Source organism: Thamnophis sirtalis, unplaced genomic scaffold, assembly GCF_051295495.1.
Source record: "Thamnophis sirtalis isolate CommonGarterSnake01/CBP01778 unplaced genomic scaffold, rThaSir2_p1.2 scaffold_6, whole genome shotgun sequence".
Classification (NCBI taxonomy): domain Eukaryota; kingdom Metazoa; phylum Chordata; class Lepidosauria; order Squamata; family Natricidae; genus Thamnophis; species Thamnophis sirtalis.
In genome coordinates, this window is record NW_028261386.1 from 98886581 (window position 1) to 98909835 (window position 23255).

Below are 23255 nucleotides of genomic sequence, written 5' to 3' on the forward strand. Positions count from 1 at the left end.
GGGAGTCTATAAAAGCCATGAGGATGGATGGGCACAGGTGATCAACAGAACTGCCCATCTACTTATAGATTAAATATGGGATCATGCTCTCTATTTCCTCAATCCCCACTATCACCCTCTGCCAATCTGTAGCTTTTTTATACAGGATGTACAATCCAAGTGGTATTTGTCACTGCTCTCAGAAGATCATACTTTCTGCAAGGGAAATATTTCCTCTGGAATAACTCTATTGTTGCTAAAAGATGGAAGATGAATTATGCATAATCAATCTGTTACATCTTTCCAAATGCTCCTTGTAGTAATTGATCAATTAGACACTTTCTAAATGGCAATTAAGCACACAGAGTTGAGAATACTAACGCAAAAATAAATCCCAAACAATATCAGACACAGTTTTGTCTTGGTCTATGTGGAACCTTTCAAGTGTGATGTTGATCACTGACTACTTACATTAGACTAAATAGTTCTTGATCCCAAGAAAAAAACAACCTGAATCTCTTATAGCTGTGAATGAGAACTACGGCACAAACATCCTGTTTTACAAAAACTGCATACAGTTAACCCTTGACTTACGACCAGCGGTGTAATCGTCTAAAGTCTGCTACCGGATCGATGAGCCTGCTATCAAGCATGGGCTTTGCATCTGCATGCATGCTTTGTGTGCATGCGTGCCTGAGGCATGCCTGCACAGCACTAAAAAGGGTACATATTGAAGCCTTCCGAGTCTGCAAAGGTAAGTAGAATGGTGAGAGGGTGGGAATCCTCTGTGCAACACGATTTAGATTAGCTAGAAAGCAGGAAATCCGGTGATTCTAGCTAATATAAATTGTGCATCACAGCTGATCGTCACCCAGCTGATCGTCGGAAATACTGGTTCGCAGTGACGTGCGATGAGGATTATGGTTGGTGAGGCAAGAGCATGGCAGCAGCAAGAAGCAACGTCCCCACAGCTGTGTCCAACAGGCCAGGCGTCTTGTGTTTATGGTGGATATAAACGCGAGATGCCTGGCCTGTTGGACACAGTGACGAGAATGTCCGTGCCGCTGCTGCGCTCTGCCGCCTCGCCCCCCGCCTCCTCCAACCCCACCTCTGTGTCCAACAGGCCAGGTGTCTCACATTTATGGCAGACATAAATGTGAGATGCCTGGCCTGCTGGACACAGTGGCAAGAACGTCGCTACTGCTGCCACGCTCCACCGCCTTGCCCCTGCCTCCTCCGACCCCACTGCTGTGTCCAACAGGCCAGGCATCTCGCATTTATGGTGGACATAAACACGAGATGCCTGGCCTGTCGGACACAGGGGGGGGCGAGGCAGCAGCCGGCAAAGAAAGGGGAGAGGAGGAGGAGGAAAGGAAGAGGGGAGCAAGACGGGGCTCCCAGTGGGGGGGAGAGGGCTGTCCCTCTCCTCTCAAACAAACTCTCAAATTGAGAGAGTTTGTTTGAGTGAAGAAAGAAACACACGGACACACAAACACACACACACACAAATTAGTCACAATAAAAAATTACAAATTAAATTACAATAATCTTGAATTCCTCCCCCCTCCCTCTATCCAATCAACATACCTTTTCCAGCTGTGGATTTCAGCTCTCCTCTTGTCTGCCCGCCATGATGAAAATGTAAAAAATTAAATAAAAGGCAACTTAGGCAAGAGTTGCTGCTGCCAGATCAGGAGGCAGAGAACCACGTGCCTCCTTTGCATAAGGAATTTTTTGCCTTTTAACCCTTGCTTAACTCTGAGCAAGGGTTAAAAGGCAAAAAATTCCTTATGCAAAGGAGGCCCGTAGTTCTCTCACCTCCCCCTGCAGTTAGCACTAAGCAGTCTCAGAGTCATCCACTGTGACTTTGGAGTCTGGCAGCAACTACCTTAGCCTTTTTCCTTTTAATTATTCTTTTCTTTTCCTCATGACACTGGTGAGGCCCCGCCTCCCCTGCCTCCCCTGACTGCACGTCCCTGCCGGTTCGTCTGAACTCGTAGCATTTTTTACTACCAGTTCTGGCGAACCAGTCCAAACCGGTAACATTTCACCCCTGCTTACGACCATTTCTTCACAGTTCAAAGTTACGACAGCCTCAGAAAAAAATGACTTACAACCCATCCTCAAAGTTATAATCATTGTATCACTGCCTTAGTCACATGATTGCAATTCAGGCACTTGGCAACCCAACACATAGTTTTGATCGTTGCAGTGTCTAGTCATGTGATTGGAATTTGTGATCTTCCCTGCTGGCTTCAGACAAGCAAAGTCATTCGAGGAAGCCAGGTTTATTTAATGACCATGTGATTCACTTTACAAGGTGTGGTTTGCTTAATGGTCACAGTAAAAATGGTCATAAAATCGGTTCTGGTCTTAATGATTCACTTTATAAATGCACTGGCTTCTGACAAAAATTCCAATCACAATTGTGGTTATACACTAAGGGCTACCCGTATATCTGGGAGAAAGAATCATGAAAAAAACCCTTGAAATACAAAATATTTACCAGCAATTAGAATACTGGCAATTTTTTCCCCATGAAAATCTTGTTTCTAGCAAGTAGAAGTTGAATTCTTTTTAAGAGAAAAGAGAAGATGAATTAATACAGTCTTATAGACAGAGAGCATATCTTTCTACAATGCTTCTTGGAGGTCCTCCCTCATGGCTTATAACCAAGGAAGGCAAGCAGAGAGAAACTCTACTGAATTATTGTAATTATCATCATCTTTTAATGACCTCATAATCCTTTACAGGGTGGTGTCTTGGGAACTGAATGGAGCTGAGTGATTACTGGCCAGATGCCCTTCCTATCACCAAGGCAGAGTTGTATTCAGCAGATATATTCTCATCATGCCCAGAAATGGAGCTCAACATTTCCCCCTAGAATCAGGGACAAGTGGACAGGGGAAACCTTTAGCTTTACCTATTAATGATCAGTTAGTGGTACAGCGGGGATTGACTTGTTCTCAGTATTTGAAGAACATGGTTCAAGTGAAGATTATAGAGTATTCCTTTTCAAATCATTTGAGAGAGACTTGGATCGAATCCCTCTATCCCAAACCATCTTTGGAATTAAAAGGCAATTTAATCACATTTTCACTTCAGCCCAATGATCCACAGAAGCATCATTCATTGCACTCCTTTCTGGATTAATCTTCACAACTGGCTTTTGAGTGGCATTATTCCCAAAAATTGGGCAGAGCCAGAATACTAAATTTGATTTAATTAATCTAGATGAAATGGATAAATTAAGGTGTAATTAAAATTAAATAGAGTTAATGAACTACATCAAATATAACTCTCTACATATTAAACATTTTCTGCCTTCTGTTACATGAACATTATGATGTAATTTGTAAAGGTATTTTGATGGCTGCCTTCAAAATCTTGCAAAGTCACAGGTAGTACATTGACAAGCTGAGCAGTTTTGTTCTGTTCTTATATTACAGGAGGGAAATGCATTTGTATAATTATCACTTGTCTTGCTGAGCATTATATCCCAAAAGAAATTTTTTCCACCATCCTAATTCTACCAGGTTATAGGACAGGTAGCCCTTGTTTTAGCGACTGTTCAAAATTACAATAGCACAAAATTTGTATTTGTATTTGTATTTCCCTTTATTTGTATGCCGCCCTTTTCCCTGGGGGGACTCAGGGCGGCTCACAGTTCAAAAAAAGGGGGGGGGAGGACAAACAATTTCTAACATACAGACAATACATCATTATTAAAAACACAACAGTCACACAATTCGAGTGGGGTTAGAATCTTAACCCCAGGCCAGCCGGGACAGCCAGATCTTTAGAGCGGCGCGGAAGGACTGGAGGGTGGTGAGGGTCCGAATCTCCATGGGGAGTTCGTTCCAGAGGGTCAGAGCAGCCACCGAGAAGGCTCTCCTCCGGGTAGTTGCCAGTCTACACTGGCTAGATGATGGAATTCGGAGGAGGCCTAATCTATGCGATCGTATCGGTCTAGTGGAGGTAATTGGCAGTAGGCGGTCTCTCAAGTACCCAGGTCCAATACCATGAAGGGCTTTATAGGTGATAAGTAGCACCTTGAATCGCACCCGGAGATCAACAGGCAGCCAGTGCAGCTCGCGGAGGATAGGTGTTACGTGGGTGAAGCGAGGTGCACCCACGATCGCTTGCGCGGCCGCATTCTGGACTAGCTGAAGTCGCCGAATGCTCTTCAAGGGCAGCCCCATGTAGAGCACATTGCAGTATTCCAGCCTAGAGGTCACAAGGGCACGAGTGACTGTTGTGAGGGCCTCCCGGTTCAGGTAGGGACGCAACTGGTGCACCAGGCGAACCTGGGCAAATGCCCCCCTGGTCACAGCTGACGAGTGATGTTCAAAGGTCAGCTGTGGGTCCAGGAGGACTCCCAAGTTGCGAACCCTGTCTGGGGGGCGTACAGTTTGACCCCACCAGCCTGAGAGATGGAACACTTGGCCAATTCGAGGGAGGGAAACACAACAGCCACTCGGTCTTTTCTGGATTGAGCACAAGTTTGTTGACCCCCATCCAGTCTTTAACAGCCTCAAGACCCTGGCTCATCACATCCATCGCTTCGTTGAGTTGGCATGACTTATGACCATTTTTTTACACGTACAACTATTGCAGTATCCTCATGTCATGTGATTAAAATTCAGATGCTCGGCAACTGACGGTTGTAGTGTCCCAGGGTCAAACGATCACTTTCTGACAAGCAAAGTCAATGGAGAAGCCAGATTCACTTAACAACTGGCCTACTAACTTAGCAACTGTCGTGACTCACTTAATAACTGTGCCAAGAAAAGTCATTAAGTGGGGCAAAATTCAATAAATGGCTTCCTTTGCAGCAGAAATTTTGGGCTCAATTGCAGTCATAAGTACAGGACTACCTGTACCAAGGTCTAATCATCCATTTTTTAACTCCTATAAAGCCTTATATAGTTGGTGCTCAGAAGATTTTTAAGTTCAAGAATCTTCAAAGGACAAATATAAACTGACCTATTGGCATGAAATTACACTGGGAAAGAACAGGCATGTGAAGTTTTTCCTTCTGATGGTAAAGATACAAAAAGATAGGTTAAAGCCAAAACTAGATGCCAAGAAACTGGCCATTTTCTTTTTCTCTAAAACAGTAAAGTATGAATGTGACAAATATGCTTCAAAACATGATTTATATAAGTACCTGACTAAAGAAAGTAGACTGGTTGCTATTGCCAGTTCAATCTCTTCTTAGCAGTAATTCTGAATGCATTGACACGTTCTCTAATGCCTCAGCAAGCGACCACACATAGCAATACATGGCTGACCACAGAAATGAAGTAAGAGTAAATCTGGTTAATATTTGGATGAGAGACCCTCAAAATATCTAAACTAGGAAACAAAAATAAAGAAATGAAAAAGAAGGCAGTAGCAGTGATTTTTCAGGAAAAAGTCATGGATAATCACCATGAGTCAAGCTCAATGTGAAGGAGACATAACTTTTTGCTTACTTTATGTAATCCTTCCAAGGACGCTGAAGCAGATCCTAAGAGAGGCAAGTGCTGTTTGGGAAACATGCCTTGAACTCTGATGTGATCAGCATCAGTCTTGCTAAATCATTTTTACAGTAGCGATCATTTCTGATCCACTGATTCCAACATTCTTCCACTGAGAATTTTCTGCTTAATACAGTATATAGGACATTTTGGATGTAGAAGGTATACATTCCTAGTGCAACTTTCCCACTGTAGCCTTATGCTCACCCCTACAAGGATCCTCCTGGTCACAAGAGAGATGGAAGTTTATACTGCAACTTTGTATGTAGCCCTATACCACCAAAATGTTATTAAATCATATCACAATTAAATTAATGTCTGTGAATATGAAGAACACAAATATCAAAATGTACCCAGGGTAAAGAGAAATTAAGGCAAATGTGCCTTTCGTATCTTAGCATTCAACTGCACACAAAATGGTCTAGTGTGTACTACAGCCTCACATTATATTAACAGTAATTTGTAATGGGAAATGGCCAGAAAACATGTTTCTATTGAAAAGACTAAGCATCTGAATCAAACAACAATGGTAGAGCCAACATGAGATGTAATAGTCCATCCATCAACTATTACCTGCAGAGGTAATCTCTAAATGGAGCAGAGTGCTTACAATATACTCATGCTTTTTTTTCCCAATCAAAGATCTTTAAAACTAGGATTACAATGAATCCCAACATGGTCAAGGATCTCAAGTATTTGAAACTGATTAATAAGTCCTTGAAAGCTTATTCATAACATTTTTTTTGCAAACAAGAGATCTTGTCATTCCTGTTCAACTGTACTGTAATATTAAATCTTTCTGAAGGAAAGATAGTTGAAGGGTGCAATTCTTGTTTTGATGTACAGCAGAAATACACATGCATATCAGCACAATCAAAGATGAAGATACACTCCTAAACTACAGTCCACTTCAGGTACTGTTTGATCTTCTGAGGTAAAAATGTTATTTCAGTCTAATATGGCACATATCTCATCTACACAATTACATCACAAACAAAAGATGGCCTTAGCATGGCATTGCAGCACACCATTCTTCTAACAATTAGGTTTTGCTCCAAGTAGGATGATGTACTTAATATTTTACTAAGTTAACAATGACATTGCCTTAATATACAATATATAATAAACTCTAAACACACCAAATAGGTATGATTTTGTTTTTATAAATCCTTGATTAAATATACTTATCTACCAATGACACTTTATATGTATAGAGACTGGTAAAAATATATCGATATGTATCCAGACTTTTGTTTCGAACAGTTTAGAAATCATCCATCCATCTGCGAAGTCGAAGGAGCAGAGGATAAAGTTCTCAGCACGGAACCAAATGAGGCTTCTTTCATGTTCAGGAACCAAACAGCTCTCAAAATCCAGACTGTGAAAATCAGACATCTCCAAAAATATACCAGCGAATGGTATTTAGCTCCTTGTCTCTATAACTATTTCTTTTCTTTCTTTCTTCTTTTTCTCCTTCCCCACAGTGAATTATTTTATAATCCCTGTGATCAGCTCTGGCAAGGTTTGTGGCAATCTTTTAAACCAGCAAATCTGAGTTACAATGCCTACGGATCTTATCTTGCTAAATGGAATCTGTGAGAAATGAATGAAGCCGTGTGGCAGCTGAAATATGGCTTTGTATAAAAAGGATGACATCTATGTAGGGTCTGATTTTCTGTTTTTTGTCTGAGTTCATTCTGTTCTTTTACAGTGCCTTCATCTGACACATTAATGGCCACTTTATTTATTTTTCCTGTACTATATAATTCCTATCATTACTTACAAATGCACAGAGAAGGAAATGACTATTTACAAACAGGTTGGCACTTAAGAGAATATATTATTGATATTTTCTCCTGTTTATTTTCCCCCCCACCCTGTTTTCCAGCTCAGTGGTAGCTAGGATGCCTGGCAAAACCTGCTGCCTCATTAGAATATGTTACGTTAACATGAAAAATAGGATTCTGACTTGTACATTCTTTCTCAATGGATGGCTCTGAAAAGCAATACCTTCCACCCTAATTCATATTTGATGCTCAGACGGCTAGTCAAGCGAAAGCAAGGGCTGCATGTTTTCTTCTTCGTTTTTATCCATGCGCTTGAGCACTCCGGGGTCTACCACAGATTGAGACCTAGAAAAACATTAAGCAGAGACCTATTGTGATTCATTTTAGCAACAACAAAAAGGCAAGCTCCTTCGCATTATTTTAAAAAAAAAGCAAGACTGCAACCAGAAAATATGCTTGGGGAATATATGGATGATGCAAGATCCTCCTGAAAAGAAATCCAGCCATGTTTCGTAAAACAGCGATGAAAAAAAAAGTGATTTAAAGGTCAGATTTGGCCAGCAGGCCTCTCCTTTCAGTCTATTGTGGCTTTTGCTGACATACATTCCCCACCTAAATGCCAACCTTCTTTAAAAAAAAAAAAAAAAAAGCTGCCACTTCCAGATGGGTGGGAGTGATTTTCTTCCTAATTACCTCCCTCCTACCTTGCCTTTGCCATTAGAGGAGGCAAAGGCTGAATGAAGTTTGATTCCATGTTGCCAAGGAGCACTTTTCTGCCTCTCATTTTGTATGGCTCCTGCTCTTCATTCCCAGGAGCCCTTCGCTCAAAAGTCTTCATTATAGCTGGGAAGACAAGCTGATGAACTAGAAAAAAGTGTATCTGAAAGTTTACAGCTGAAAGTCTTCAGAGGAATGGGCAAAGGTTGGTTAGGGGGCAGCCTTTTACATATACCATCCATCTGAAAGAGGGTTCTGGGGAGGATAGGGAGGGGTTCCGTCAAAAGGTGACAGGCAATTGACAGCTTGCGCAGAATGACGTTCTTATGAGCGACAGTCCACAGCTTACTGTGCATGAAATTGCACATGAATACTGTACGTGAAAAGGGCGGCAAGGGCTCTGTTACAAAATAAGATCTAAAAGAGGGCATTGCAGCACTTGCCCGAAGGGGTGTGGGCAGTTCAAATAGGATTAGGCATGGATGCTATCCTTCAGCAAAGTTCAGCTCTGCAAACTTGGAATCTTTCACAGTTTAGCAGCTCAGCAACAAACTGCAATCGTTGTGGACCCATAATATATATGCAGATCTCAACATAGAAGTGCATAGGGAAAGGGAAAGGTTCCCTTCGCACATATGTGCTAGTTGTTCCCTACTCTAGGGGGTGGTGCTCATCTCCTTTCAAAGCCGAAGAGCCAGGGCTATATGAAGACGTCTCCGTGGTCATGTGGCCGGCATGACTAAATGGCAAAGGCACACGGAATACTGTTACCTTCCCACCAAAGGTGGTTCCTATTTTTCTATTTGCATTTTTACGTGCTTTCGAATTGCTAGATTGGCAGAAACTGGAACAAGTAATGGGAGCTCACTCTGTTACACAGTGCTAGGATTTGAACTGCCGAACTGCTGACCTTTCTGATCAACAAGCTCAGCATCTTAGCCACTGAGCTACCACGTTCCTATAGAAGTGCATATCAATGTGCAATTCCTTCCCCAGTAATCCTACCTAACTTGGTATTGAAAGAATTGTACGGCATCTGTATAAATGGTGCGGGAGATGCCAGTTGGTATGATGAATGCATGCTAACTATACCCTTGTGCATGCTAAGCACAGGATTTCCTTGCTTTGTGCTAAGGTCATGTTCCTGCCTAAAGTAAATTCACCTAGTGAAAAGCGAGGAAAATCTGTGTATGCATGAGAAAACTTGTCTGTTTGTTTACGTGGGTTTCAAGCTAACACTCAGCTTCAAAGCTGACCTTTAAAATCAACTGGTTTTCCCACTCCCCCTCATCCTTAAATGGTCTCCTTTGTCCATTTTATTTTCATTGTTTAAATGTTTCTCAACCTCGGCCCCTTTAAGACATGTGGACGTCAACTCCTAGAATTCCCCAGCCAGCTTTGCTGGTCTAACTCTGGTCTAAATGGATGATAGTGGTATTCTAACAATTGGAAACCAATTGGTGGGTGTTTTGGCCTCCACATTCAGAAGCTAGAGATTATGAAGTGAGAAATGAATGACAGCTGTCAGCAAATGCAGAGGGATTACTAATCCACAATGAGGGGGTGGGGAAAGGGAAAGGATAAGCAACAAGGACAATTGAGAGGGCTCAGTCCAAGGCCCTGGAGAGCATATGATTCACTAAAGTTTTTAGTTTCTTTAGTTTCTAGGGAAGACAAGCAGTGTGGTTTGTATAGGTATAGCAAATTTCCCAGGTCTGATAAATTTGCAAAAATAGTTTTTTGCCCTCTTTCCTTTTTTTGGTGAAACTGTCTGAAGAATGAAAAGTTGGTCTTCTCTCTGATTATCCACAAGTATAATGGTGCATAGATGCCTTGTAAATGTATCTCTGGAATAGTATAAAGGTAAAAGTAAAGGTTCCCCCGCACAGACGTGCTAGTCATTTCCAGCTCTAGGGGATGGTGCTCATCTCTGTTTCTAAGCCAAAGAGCCAGTGCTGACCGAAGCTGTCTCTTTGGTCATATGGCCAGCATGACTAAACACCGAAGGCGCACAGAGCGCTGTTACCTTCCCACCAAACGTGGTCCTTATTTTTCTACTTGCATTTTTTTACATGCTTTCGAACTGCTAGGTTGGCAGAAGCTGGGACAAGTAACGGGAGCTCACTCCATTATACAGTGCTAGGGATTTGAACCGCCAAACTGCCAACTTTCTGATCAATAAGCTCAGCGTGTTAGCCCCTGAGTCACCTCGTCCCTTGAGCCCTTGAGAGTAGTATACAGTATCCCTATATCCAGAGAATGAGCATCTTCAACCATAATACTGTTTTATTTCCTCCGCTATGCCCTCTTTCTCCTCCTATATAGAGAAAGGGAGTTTTATGCTTACAAATGGGAGCTGAAAGCAACTGTTCTGATCTGAGCAAGACTGGAAGCCATTCTTTAGTCCTCCATTAGAGAAGGACTGGAAGGAGAGTTGAGTTGCCTTCCAAGCAAATGAAAGAATACCAGAGGATTCAAGGAGGAGAGAAGGAGTTCCAGACTGCCATGTGAGCAATTTAATTCAAAGGCTTACTTAGTTCCCCATCTCTAATTATTTGGAATGGCCCCATAATGTAAGAGAGAGGCATCAGTATTTAAGAACTGGTAAATGGAAGATCACCTAGTCATTTCCTGTTTCAGAAGAAAGACATCATTAACTTACCTCTTCATGGATTTGGGCGAGAGTTCCTTTTCAACTTCTTTTGCAGACGTGTTATAGGAGTCCACACTATATTCACTGTCATCATCATACTCATGGTCGAGCAGCGTTCTTGCCCATGTGCCCATGTCATAAGGTGGAAGCATTCCTCCGAATTCAGAAGGGAGAATTTCAGGATGAATCAATTGGTGCAGACTGTTTAGGTTGTTTCCATGGAGAAATATCTAGGGGAAAGAGGAATATAATACATTGTAAAATTATCAGAATCTATAATAATAAATGTAGCTATCTGAATAAGCTGGGCAGCTCAAAGATGTGGTTTTTAACCACAGAAGAGTTGCCAAATGTTTCAGAATTTTTTAAAAAATTCTATTGGTTACCTAAAGATGAGAGATTACTCCTGTGTCTACTTCCAAATAGCATCTGGAATCCATTGAAAATGAATCTGGTTCTATCATCCAAATAGCTTTAAGCACACTCCTTCTCAAATGTACAAGGCAAATTATGGGGAACATTCAAGCGGTTTTGGGCGATGAGGTGTCAGGGTGCCTGATGCTCAAAGGGGAAAATAGTACGTACCTAACTTGTCATTGCTATGTAGGAAGTTTTTAAATGGATTCTTAAGGCTTTCAGCCCCCTTCAAGGATTACTAACATATTTGTAAAGAGGCTTATGCACCCAATGATTTAGAAGAGTTAGGATCACCCAAGTTCACAATACAGTGAAAAGGGCAGAATGATAAAAATATATTACATTGGCACAATACAAGATCCACCCCACTGGCAGTGCACCATGAAGTTACACACATATCCAACAGGGACAGAGTTTGAGACCCAAGGGTGCAATGCATCTCTCCCCATTTTGATCTGAAACCTTCAGATGCCCATGATCCGCTGAATAACAAAAAGATTACTAACTATGCTTTATTAATTATCCAAAAGGTTTTGTCCAGGTAGACCACAACAAATTTTGGTTAGCCCTTAAAAGCATGAGTATACCCAGGCCTTTCCTTCTGCTTTATTGAAGAATGTGTACGGGGATCAGGAAGTAACAATTGGAATGGAAGACTAAGCAACAATTTTAAAAAAAGAGATCAGTGGAAGACAAGGTGATTGGATAACATCACTGATGATAGAAGCAACAGCGTACAAGAATTCAAAGAGGTTCCTGACAGACAATCCTGTTAGTAGAAGGGTACCCATTAGGTCACAAATAGAAGCAACTGGAAACCGAAGAACATAACTGCCTTCAGCTTCTATAGAATTTGGTATTATGCTTCCAAAGAGCAAGCTTATTAAATTATCCATTTCAAGATGCTTTTGAAACTGAGCCACAGCTAAAAGAAAGAGACCTTGGGATTTTAGTAAGAGGCATGGTTTTTGGGTGAATGTATGCAGGTCACTCTGTCTATGGGTTTCCTGGTGTTTTCACCTTCTGCTTAGGATCTAATTCAAAATGGAATAATGTTTTTTAAAGCTATTTTTACATGTTGCATTGATAATCATCAGACAACAAATACAGAAACAAAGTGAATCTCTAGAGTGCAACCATCGCTTATCTTTAAGCTGCTGAATGAGATTCCAATGAACACATCTGTCATGGACTGAGTAAATATATAGCAATAATACTTTTTACCAAGATTACATAGCTTAATTCTCCCATTTCAGAACAGTGTTTTTAAGATCAACCAAGTCTGCTTAGGCAGCTGTGTAAATAACTATTCAGCTTTTAATAAATGGGTCGTTCACAGAAAATCCATTTTTATCCTTTGCTGTGTTCTAAAATGTGTTAGTATTTGTATGTACATGGGGAGCTTATGCATCAGAGACAAATTCCTTGTGTCTCCAATCATGCTTGACAATAAAGAATATTCTAATACTATTAATGCTTTATTTAATGTTATAATTAAGTCACAAAACAAGACACTAGAAACATCTATTTGTTCTTTAGTTTTCAAGGCCGTCAGTCCTTTGATAAAGTTATGAAATAAGATGGAAACAAAGATAAATAAAATTACCCTCTTCCTTGTCTTCTCCTTTAAAAATGGGCGTATGACAGTATAAAGGGCATGGATGTACCATGGCTGATTGACAAAATGAATTCCTCCAAATCGTGCTGGGAAACTGTCCTAGAAGAGAACATAAAACAAACATAAATATTTTATCTTATTTGTCACTTTCTCTATATCTTTAGCACTGCTGTGAAAACAGGTAGTGCTCCACTTACGACCGCAATTGAGTCCAACATTTCTGTTGCTAAGCAAGACAGTTGTTAAGTGAGTTTTGGCCCATTTTATGATCTTTCTTGCCATAGTTGTTAAGTGAATTACTTAAGTTGTTAAGTCAGTAAAGCGACTGTAAAGTGAATCTGTCTTTTCCATTGAAGTTGCTTCTCAAAAGATCAGAAAAGGGGATTCCATCATCCCGGGAAACTGCAACTGCTATAAATATGAGACAGTTGCCAAACATCAGAATTTTGATCACATGGCCATGGAGATGCTGCAATGTTTGCATGAAAAATGGTTATAAGTCACTTTTTTAGTGCTGTTGTAACTTTGGTAAGTAAATGAACTATTGTAAGTTGAGGACTACCTGTATAGGATCATATAAATTCATCCTCACAATAAACTTGTAGCCAGGTTTCACTATAACAATTAGGATACAAACCATTACAGATAAGCTTTTTGCTTAAGATCATGTCTTCAGACTTTTGCAAGCTCATCAAACAAAAGTTGTTTTCCACTCCAGGACAGTAATTCTGTATCCACCTCAGATGTGGGTTCCTGCCAGTTCCTGCCAGTTCGGTGCATGCAAAAAATTTGCGTACATGCACTCACTTACATACACGCCAGATGCACGCATGTACATTTGCAAATAAAAAGGTCTGCGCATGAGCAAAACCTTAAAAAATGGGGGAGGGGGGAATTGCAATGAAAATTGTTCTGCACATGTGCAGAACTGAAAAACAAGATGGTACCACCATAGGAGAACCGGTTCGGGGGCATAGCAGGCCTGGGTTGCTACCAGTTCCAGTGATCCAGGCTACCAAGTTACTACCTATTCGGCCGAACAGGTCTGAACCAGTAGGAACCCACCTCTGATCAAGCTAGTAATTTGGGGAAAGAATTCTAATAAAGAGAGAGGAGGTTTTCTACCAAGCAATAATGCACTTATTTTCAGTCTATATTACTTGCCGCCATATAAACTTTCTATTTTATATGCACAAATCTACATGCATTTATTTTTATTTGAAATAACGACAATGTTTTTACATACAGTATGTTCTTAACCATCTTAGGAATCATTTATTAAAAATTGGAGGATAGAAGAGGATTTAAATGCTCCAATAAATTAAAACAGCAATTTGATTATTCCATGTTAAATTATGTATGCATATAACTGTTGGGTTTCAGTTGACTAACCGAAGTGTAAATGCACTGCATGCTTATTTGTCATTATCTTTCTTAGTTCTTAGCTGAACACCTCCAGTTTTTCATAGTGTGTTCTGTTGTTCAATGGCTCCTGGTGTCAAGAAATTAATCTAAATATTTGTCCTAAACGTCCTTCATTTTCATTTCAGTCCTCCTCCTTCAATCATTTCAATCCTCTAGTCTTCTTTCACTCCGAATTTAAGAATAGAGCTGTCCTTTATTGTAAGTAGAACCTTTTAGTTTGTTGAAAATTGTGACCACATCTTACCTCTGTCATCTGTTTTATAAATTAAAAATTAAAGCTTTTCAAAACCCACAATAATCAGCTTGATAGTTAGCCTCCTTATCTTGACATACCTCTTCCATTCCACTTCAACTTCTTCATCTCTCTTTTAAACAAATATCCTACCAAGAACTGGGCACAGTACTCCAAATGCAGATTAATCAGTAGAGTAAAGATGGCACAGTCAGGAGTGGTATTCACTTACTTTTTCTATCGGTTTGCAAATATGAGTGCTCACTTTGCTTGCACACGCCCCATCGATGCATGCGCATGACTATCCACACATGCACTTTGTTCACATGCGTGGCTTGCACACATGCGCGGGCTTTAAAATCTGCCTACATAGGACAGTGTAGAGCCATTTCGGGTGGGCGGACCCACCCACTACTGGTTCGGGTGAACCAGTCCGAACCGGCTGAATACTATCTCTGGGCAATCCTAGAATCAATAGGCCCCAAGATCAGAGGTGCAATTCAGGCAGTTCCATCCAGTTCGGGCGGACCACTAGCGATGGTGACGGGAGGCTCCACCCAGCCACCGGACATAATCACATTCCGTTTTTGATGCTCTGCCCATGTGTGGAAGATCCTGTGCATGCGTGCGCTCACATTTGTGAACCGGTAGCGAAGGCAAGTTGATTTCACTCCTGCCCAAGATCAGAGCCACTCAGTTTTTCCAGGATTCAGTTGATACCTGTTGTTTCGCATCCAGATTCTTACAGTCCCCATATACCAAATAAGATGTTCATGGTATTGTTTAATTCACCAAAGGCTGAGATAGAGAGTTGGGTATCATCAACATATTGACGATGAACTAACAAGCCGGTCTCATGTAAATGTTGAAAAGAAGAGAGAGCACTGAACTCTGTGGCCTACCTCTCCTTCCTAATATATAATCATGTCTAATATTAGATTATCAGTTTGCATCACAGGAAATTCTCCCCAGTTTAGTGAGTTCCATCAGTATTCTTGATTCAGCTATGTTGATAAGTTGTCTTTCTTCAAAACTCTTAAAAGTGCTAACCTAAACTCTCAGAATATCTCGCAGCATATATAGCTATTCTGAAGTTCAAAGAAACTACACTTAACATTCACTAAATTTTACAATCAATTCTTTTGCCCTGGAGATCTTTAGTTGTCTTTACATTTTCAATCTAAAATTGTTGAATAGAAATTATAGAAAAAGTCTTTTCCAATTCTCTCAATTCCACTGGTATTTTCCATTCCATGAATATTTTGGACCGGTTCTGTGGGCGTTGCTTGGTGGGCGTGGCATTGCTTGGTGGGCGTGACTTGGTGGGCATGGCAAGGGAAGGATACTGTAAAATCCCCATTTCCTCACAATCAGCTGGGACTCGGGAGGCAGAGAATAAATGGTCAGAACCTCCTGAATACCACTTCTGGTATGTATGTATGTATGTATGTATGTATGTATGTATGTATGTATGTATGTATGTATGTATGTATGTGGCTATTATAAGGCAGGAGCGACTTGGATGATCTCCAAATTTCTTCCAATCCTTACATTCCATGAAATTGTTATATGCGACATTTCGCAACATTCCAGGGAACGTCTACCCTTTTCATTTTGACAGAAGTTAGGATATATCAAGAATGACCTTTCTGATGTTTCTGAATTAACTATTCATAAAAAAGCTATGGAATAGCTGTAGGATATAAGCTCAGCAAAAACAGAAAAAGCCAACCAATAAGGATATAAAAGAACAAGTTTAGCAAGAAAGTAATCTAGCAACATCTATTGAATTTCATCTCTATATTTTTCTCCATGATCCTAGATGAAATCTGGACCCCTTAGGCCTTTTTATACCAGGCTAATGGCTAGCTCATTTATTTCTATTCCATGCTACCATTTGAAAATGATGCTCGATGGGGCTGCAGGTAGTCCTCAGCTTACAACCATTTGCTTAACAATCTTTCAAAGTTACAATGGTACTGAAAAAAAGTGACTTGGGACTGGTTCTTCACGCTTAATGACCATTGTAGCATCCTCAGTTGCATGATCAAAATTTAATAGATTTCAGAAATCTACTAAAGGTATTATGGATACAACAAGAACAAAGGTAGCTGGCAAGTATTATTATTTTGAAGCTTTTAAAAGTATCAGCTTCACAGAGGTATCAGTTGATAGCACAATGATATCAAGCATTGATATTGTGACATCATTTTGAAAATATGATGAATTACATCATTTAGTTGCCCCCAAAAACTATGCAACACCATTATTTTCACATGCAATATTACTTATGCTATAACAAATTGTGTGTTGTTATCAGCCTATTTTACAATTTATATTTAATATATAGTGATTGACATAATACTGATCAAACCAAATTAATAAATGCCACACCCTTAAAAGAAATCTAGGAAGATATAATCTAGAAGGGTTGGATGAAACCCAACATAATGTGAACAATCCTATTTTCCATAGCTTCTGTCCCACCATCTGTTCCAAAGAGCCCTTCAATCTTGGCAGCTGATTGTGATATCCCACCAGTCCTCCCATTTAAATGAGGACAGGGATTCCCTTAGCAGGAGGACTTAATTGGATATCATCTATATCTAAGGTCATTAGGTCTGCTACCAGTTCAAAATTGCCTCCAGCAAACAGCTGTTGTTGTACATTTTATTAGCTTTTGAACAAATGAAATGTATAATACATTTAATTACCTATGAAACAGAAGCTTGGAAAGATGAGTTAAATGAGATTGTGACAGTGACAAGCCTGTAAGAAATAGGTATTTTTGAGACTTTCATTCATTTCCTAAAACTGTGGGGTGTGTGGGTATTACAACAGTAAAATCTAATACAAAGAAAAGAACAAAAGAACAGAAAGAGTAAAAAATGGAAAAAAGAAAGAAAAAGAAAAATATAATAAAAAGGAATGTATGACTTCCAGCATCCAGTTATCACAAGTATAAAAAATTTAGTAACTCTTCAACTGTCTAGTTACAAATATGTATCCCTTCATCCCATATCCCATCTCTTATAAATAAATTCATAAATCATAATCTTTTCAGTCCTCGTTACAGCAAAAAGAATTACTAGAAGGAACAACATATCTTATTTTAACCTTTAACCCATTTGGTTTATTGGAAAATCAAGCTTTCCAAATAAACGAATTCCCTGATTTTTCTATGGGTATGCCTATATATTTTGTTAAATTTCTGTTATTTGGGGAGTTTGGCCTTCTGAGAATAATTTTGAATGAAAAAGAACAGACAGTACAAGAAGTATGATTGCAGTTAAGGAGTCCATTAAGGACTGGCCAGTGAGAAAAATCCCCTCAAAGGAAGCTAAAAGAAAACCTCCTTGGTAATTTTCCCAAATCATAGCAACCTGTTCCCTATGAAAGAAATAATTATTGATTGGCAAGGGGCCAGACTAACACTTACTGTAGCAAAATATAAGAATAAAAATGGAGGGGAAAAACATTCTTCCTTAGGGAGAGTAAGATAAGGATGGAAGATTTTCTTATCATAAATGAAACACTATTTCAGGTAATCTTCAACTTACAAGCATTCATTTACTGACTATTCGAAGTTAAAATGGAACTGAAAATGTGATCTACAACCATTGCAGGATCCCCATGGTCACCTGATCAAAATTTGGACTCTTGGCAACTGGCACTTACAACAGTTGCAGCATCCCAGGGTCATGTGATCACCATTTGAAACCTTCCTAGACACCTTCTGACAAGCAAAATCAAATGGCAGAAGCTGGATTCGCTTAACAATTTGCACAATTCACTTAACATCTGTAGTCATTTCCTTAACAACCATGGCAAAAAGGTCATAAAATCAGAGGCAACTCACTTAACAACTGCCTTCCATACCAAATCAGTTATGGTACCAGTTTTGGATATAAGTTGAGGACTACCTGTATGGAAGCAGTATAGTATAGAACAGTGTTGGCGAACCTTTTGGCACCGAGTTTAGAGGAGCGTTGGAAACCGGAAAAGCAGCTCCTTGGCGCTCATGCGCAGGAGCACCAGAAACTAGAAGAGCAGCTCCCCGGTGCGCATGCATATGCTGGGAAGCTGAGCTTCTAATTTCTGGAATGCACATGCACGCCATTCAGCTGTCTTCCGGTTTCCGACGCATGCAAATACCAGCTAGCCGGTACGCATGTGCACATTGGAACCCAGAAGAGCAACGGGCAAAGCTGGCATACCTGGAGAGATCGCTCTGTGTGCTACTTCTGGCACGTGTGCCATAGGTTCGCCATCACAGGTATAGAAGTATAGAAGAAATAAAAAAAAAATCTCCCTACCAAACCACAGAACAGGTTGCTTGGAAAGAGAACGAACAGATGAGAGAGGTAAGCAGGAAAGGTCAAATGACAAAAAGAATAGTATCATGAGCTGACAACAAGTGATGTATACATATTAAAGAGAGAAAGAGACAGCAAATGTGAAGGAATTTTATGAGATTTGTGAAATGAGGGAGACATTTTTCACTCGTTCAGCAAGTTTTAGTTCAGGATTTGCTACAGGCTTTTTATTACAGTATGGAAGGAAAGTCAGATAAGGGTTAATTTCTATCACTAAGAAAACAGGTGGAAATAATGAAGAAAATGAAGGCAGAAAGGGCACCTGATGGAAAGTTTATAGCAATGAAATATTAGATTTCAAAGAGAATAAACATGGATATAGCAAAAGTAGAGAACAAGATAGAGTAACTTTCTTTCAGAAGCAGTAACGCAAGATAAGAACAAATGCTACAGAGTCTGTGTGTTGGCAACTCACTGAACAATCAGAAACCAATGTCTCAAAGGTGCTTTTTCAGGAGGCAACTGGACTTTTTTGTTTTTTCTTTGAAGACGTTTCGCTTCTCATCCAAGGAGCTTCTTCAGCTCTGACAGGATAGTGGGGAATGGAAGGATTTACATTCCTTGCAGAAGAGCTGAAGAAGCTTCTTGGATGAGAAGCGAAACGTCTTCAAAGAAAAAACAAGAAAGTCCAGTTGCCTCCGGAAAAAGCACTTTTGGGACAACCATGACCTGGATGACTGAGAATCTCTATAGACTTTGGAAACCAATGGGTTTCTTTAGGATTCAAAGACAATAAGGTTAGATCAGAGTAAAATGCCAAAGAGGATTTTACTGAATAAATGTTCAGAGAGTTAACAGAGAAAAATATACCAATTTTCATACCTTTAGCATGGCAGAAACCCCCAAAACAGCAACAGAACACCCTGAAGTTCATATTTGTGCAGGAGTCTCCCCAGACTTTGGATCTATCTACATGGCGATAGTCAACATTGAACAACTCTTTTCTTAATAGACAGAGTACATGCAAGGCTTCCAGTGAGGCAAGGCAAACTAATGCCTGCATTTTTCTCCAATCTGGATTGTCAAAGTGTTAAGGCTGACAAGACAGCTGGATGCAAGAGCCAGACTGCCAAAATTCTCTCTAGTACAGAGAGAGATCTGGAGATTGTTGATATGTACTCCGAACAGCTGATTTTTGTGAGTATAAATCAGGACAGCACCACAATCCCCCTTGCTTTTGAATTCATAATGTATCATGGAAGGTACAGTGAGCCATCTTAACACCTGGGCAAAACCACATGAAGATAAGCTATTTGGCCTTTAATTTAATGGGGTAAAGAAAGGAGAGCTGGGAGATTGAATGGTGAGCTCTGGAAAGGAAATCCTATCCACTGCATAGGAAATTTTCCATTTACCAGTTGTGGAATCATGCTGGAAATCCTGTGCAACCTTACTGAGAAGTAACTACCATCAAGTAGTGGATTTAAGTAGTGGAGTAAATCATGCTGAACATCCATCAACTGCAATCTGGCCTATCCATAATGTGACTATATTTGCATCTGGTGAATCTGACTATCATTTTCAATTATTTTCACCTTATTGTTTTGTAGCCACTATGACAGGAGATTACTATAAACCCTTTCTTATGACCTGTGCTCAAATCTAGGAAGGGATATCAATGTGTGAAAAGATGGCCTCTGGCATACAAATAGAAACATATTCTGTTATCCATCTGTCACTGCTCTTCAGAAATATATAACAATGTACATGTATCTTCTCTCAGAGTTACCATCTGTTTATATGCCTCATTTAATAAAACTGTGTGTGTGTGTGATGGTCTACTGTTCCTGGGTGTGCATTTAATTGTTTTTTTCTCCATTCTTGTCTGATGCTTCTTCCATGGGAGCATCACTTCTACAGCCTGACATGTTTGCTCTCTCAGTTGCTTTCTCAACATTTGCAGTTTTATTTGAATATTTTTTTTAATCAAGGTCTGTTTTTAGTGCATTTGGCAAAAAAAAAATCTGGAATGTTTTAACGATAAAGTACTTCCTGCCTTTCATTACAAAGCACGAGTAGGCTTTAATTTATTCTTGTAATAATAAATAAATTTGTGGAATGGGAGGGGGGAGAATAGGTTTGGGAAATGGGAGAAAATGCTTCCTGAAAAAAAGTCAGATAAGAGTGGCCATAGCTCAAAACTGCATAATGGGTAGAGGAAGAAGCTCAGAAGGGACTCATCCCCAGGTTCTCAGAGTATAAAGGAAATGGTAGGAGATTTGTACTTTCAGACTTTGAAGATTATTAAATATTAATTAATTAATTAAATTTATATAGCCAGCCATCCCATGAGAAATGATTCTAGGCAGCGTACAACAGCCATCTGGGGATGACTAATATGGCTTTACAATAAAGTAGAATTCATTCCCCTAGTTGTGTTTCCTGTCTGGTCTATCAGGGAAGGCTGACAGAGGCATACATAATGCTCCCTCCTATTTTCCCCATGACACCCAAGTTGGTAAGTTGGGCTAAGAGAGTGTGACTACAGGGCGGGGCATAACCTTTTCCTAGGGGGTCACAGCAACACTTGTAATAACAACACAAATAATTCATACACCATTCGAAAGCCCATCAAAAACTGAGTTTATTGACACGATTTAATAGTCAGTATGACCACCATTAGCCCTTCGAACAGCATTCAAACGAGGTGGATAAGAATACAACAAATCTTCAAACAGTTCCGTTCGATTTTCCAGATTTTTCAGCACAGTTTCCAAATTCATTCTCAAAGTTTCAACCGAATATCGATTTTGACCTTGCTCCTGAATCATCAGAGCTTCCACTTCATCCTTAATCCTTAATTATGGCCCCAATGTTCTCTGCCGGATTGAGATCTGGCGAATTTCCCGGCCAGACGTCATTGCCCCAAAATTCGACATTGTTTTCCTTTAACAATTGCTGAGTCGCATTTGCATTTCCGAATCGAATTTTCCAGCCATTCTTAAAGCAAATTTAACATTTAATAGCTCATTCAATTCAGTTTTTTATGGGCTTTAAAATGAGGTGTCGCGGAAGTTGTAAACTGCTGTTGATCTTGCTGTGACCCCCTAGGAAAAGATTATGCCCCACCCTGTAGTTCAAGGTTACCTACTGAAATTTTATGTCTGAGAATGGACAGGAGTCGGGGTCTCCTCACTCTTAGCCTAACACCTTAGTCCAAGGGTGTCAGATTTGATTTAATTGAGGGCCACATCAGCGTTGTGTTTGACCTTTGGGGCTGGGGTAGGCGTGGCCAGATTGACATCACTTGTGTCAGGGTGCCTATGGTGACCCGAGTGCTCTGCCAGTGAAAACAGGCTGCCGAGCTCTGTTTTCAGCTCTAATGGCCTCCTGCAACCCTCTGCCAGCGAAAATGGAGTTTGGGAGTGCTGCCCATGACCCTTGTGAGCTCCATTTTTGGCTGCTATAGCTTCCTGCAACCCTCTGCCAGTGAAGACAGAGCTCAGGAGGGCTGCATACAGCCCTCCCAAGCTCCATTTTCACTGGCGGAGGCACTGTGGGCCAGTCCTTCACTGTTTTCCAGGGCAGCCCCACAGGCCAAATCTAAGTACCTTGTGGGCCGGATCTGGCCCCTGGCCTTGAGTTTGACACTCTTTAGTCAGTACACCACACAGGCCTCATGATAAGCACATTGGCAAGTGAGTGAGATGTAATAGCAACGTTAGTTCTCAGCCATGGAAGCTCAGTGGATGCCTTTGGACCAGACATTATTTCTCAGCCTATCCTTCCTCACAAAGTGGTTATGGTGAAAAAATAAAAATGAAATGAAATGAAAAGAGGGAATGTATGTATTCTCCCTTGAGCACTAGCACAGAAATTAGAATAACATCTAAAAAAATAAAGGCAAGACCTTAAAATGTTCCTTAAAGTCTCAGGAAAACCTATGGCACTTAACGTTGGTATAATATATTTTGGGGAAATTATTTACTTACAAAACTGTGGGGAGCAGTCTTGTTACATTCTAATCTAATAGATTTCTTTTAACCTTAGTTATGCTATTGCTGTCCAGAGGCCTCTGAGTGCTGAAACACAATAACATGTAGTTCATGTTATTTGTCCCTTTTGACAAAATAGGGCTCTCAAAATTCCAAGAAAATTGCTTTAAAGTTAACTAAATAAATCCAAGCTGAAACCAAACCAAAACTCCATTTTGGGGGTATTTTATGAGAAGTCAAAGTTTAATTCCTGTGCATAGGAAATCTGCTTAGAATTGTAGCCTACATCAAGAGTCAGTGGCATTTCAAGCAATGACATGAATGATCAATGAGAGCCACATATCAACAGAAAAGCAAATGTTCTGCTTGCTGAATATTCAGATGAGTCTCATCTGAAACTCTAAAAAGTGAATGCTGATCAGCATACATAATATGGAGTTGGTAGGACTAAAAACATCTAACTCAGTAAAAGCCGGATTTCTACTATTCATCTGGGTTGTAACTGCTGTGGCACACAAAGCTCAGTTACACAATAAGAGCTGTCTAATCTTTATATTATGCATTCATTGAGGAAATCTGTAGAATATGTGATTT

The 23255-nt window shown here is 40.2% G+C and overlaps 1 protein-coding gene across 1 annotated transcript in view; it reads right to left on the minus strand.

Annotated features, from left to right (window-relative positions):
- Positions 1 to 1964: 1964 nt before the first annotated feature.
- Positions 1965 to 23255, minus strand: part of CLVS2 (clavesin 2) — a 54796-nt gene continuing 33505 nt past the window's right edge. The window contains exons 3-5 of the mRNA XM_014055285.2: positions 12682 to 12792; positions 10668 to 10888; positions 1965 to 7633 (exon numbers count right to left, since the gene is read on the minus strand). Coding sequence (XP_013910760.1) covers positions 7546 to 7633; positions 10668 to 10888; positions 12682 to 12792 — 420 coding nt within the window. The 3' untranslated portion in view covers positions 1965 to 7545. The remainder of the gene's footprint in view (positions 7634 to 10667; positions 10889 to 12681; positions 12793 to 23255) is intronic.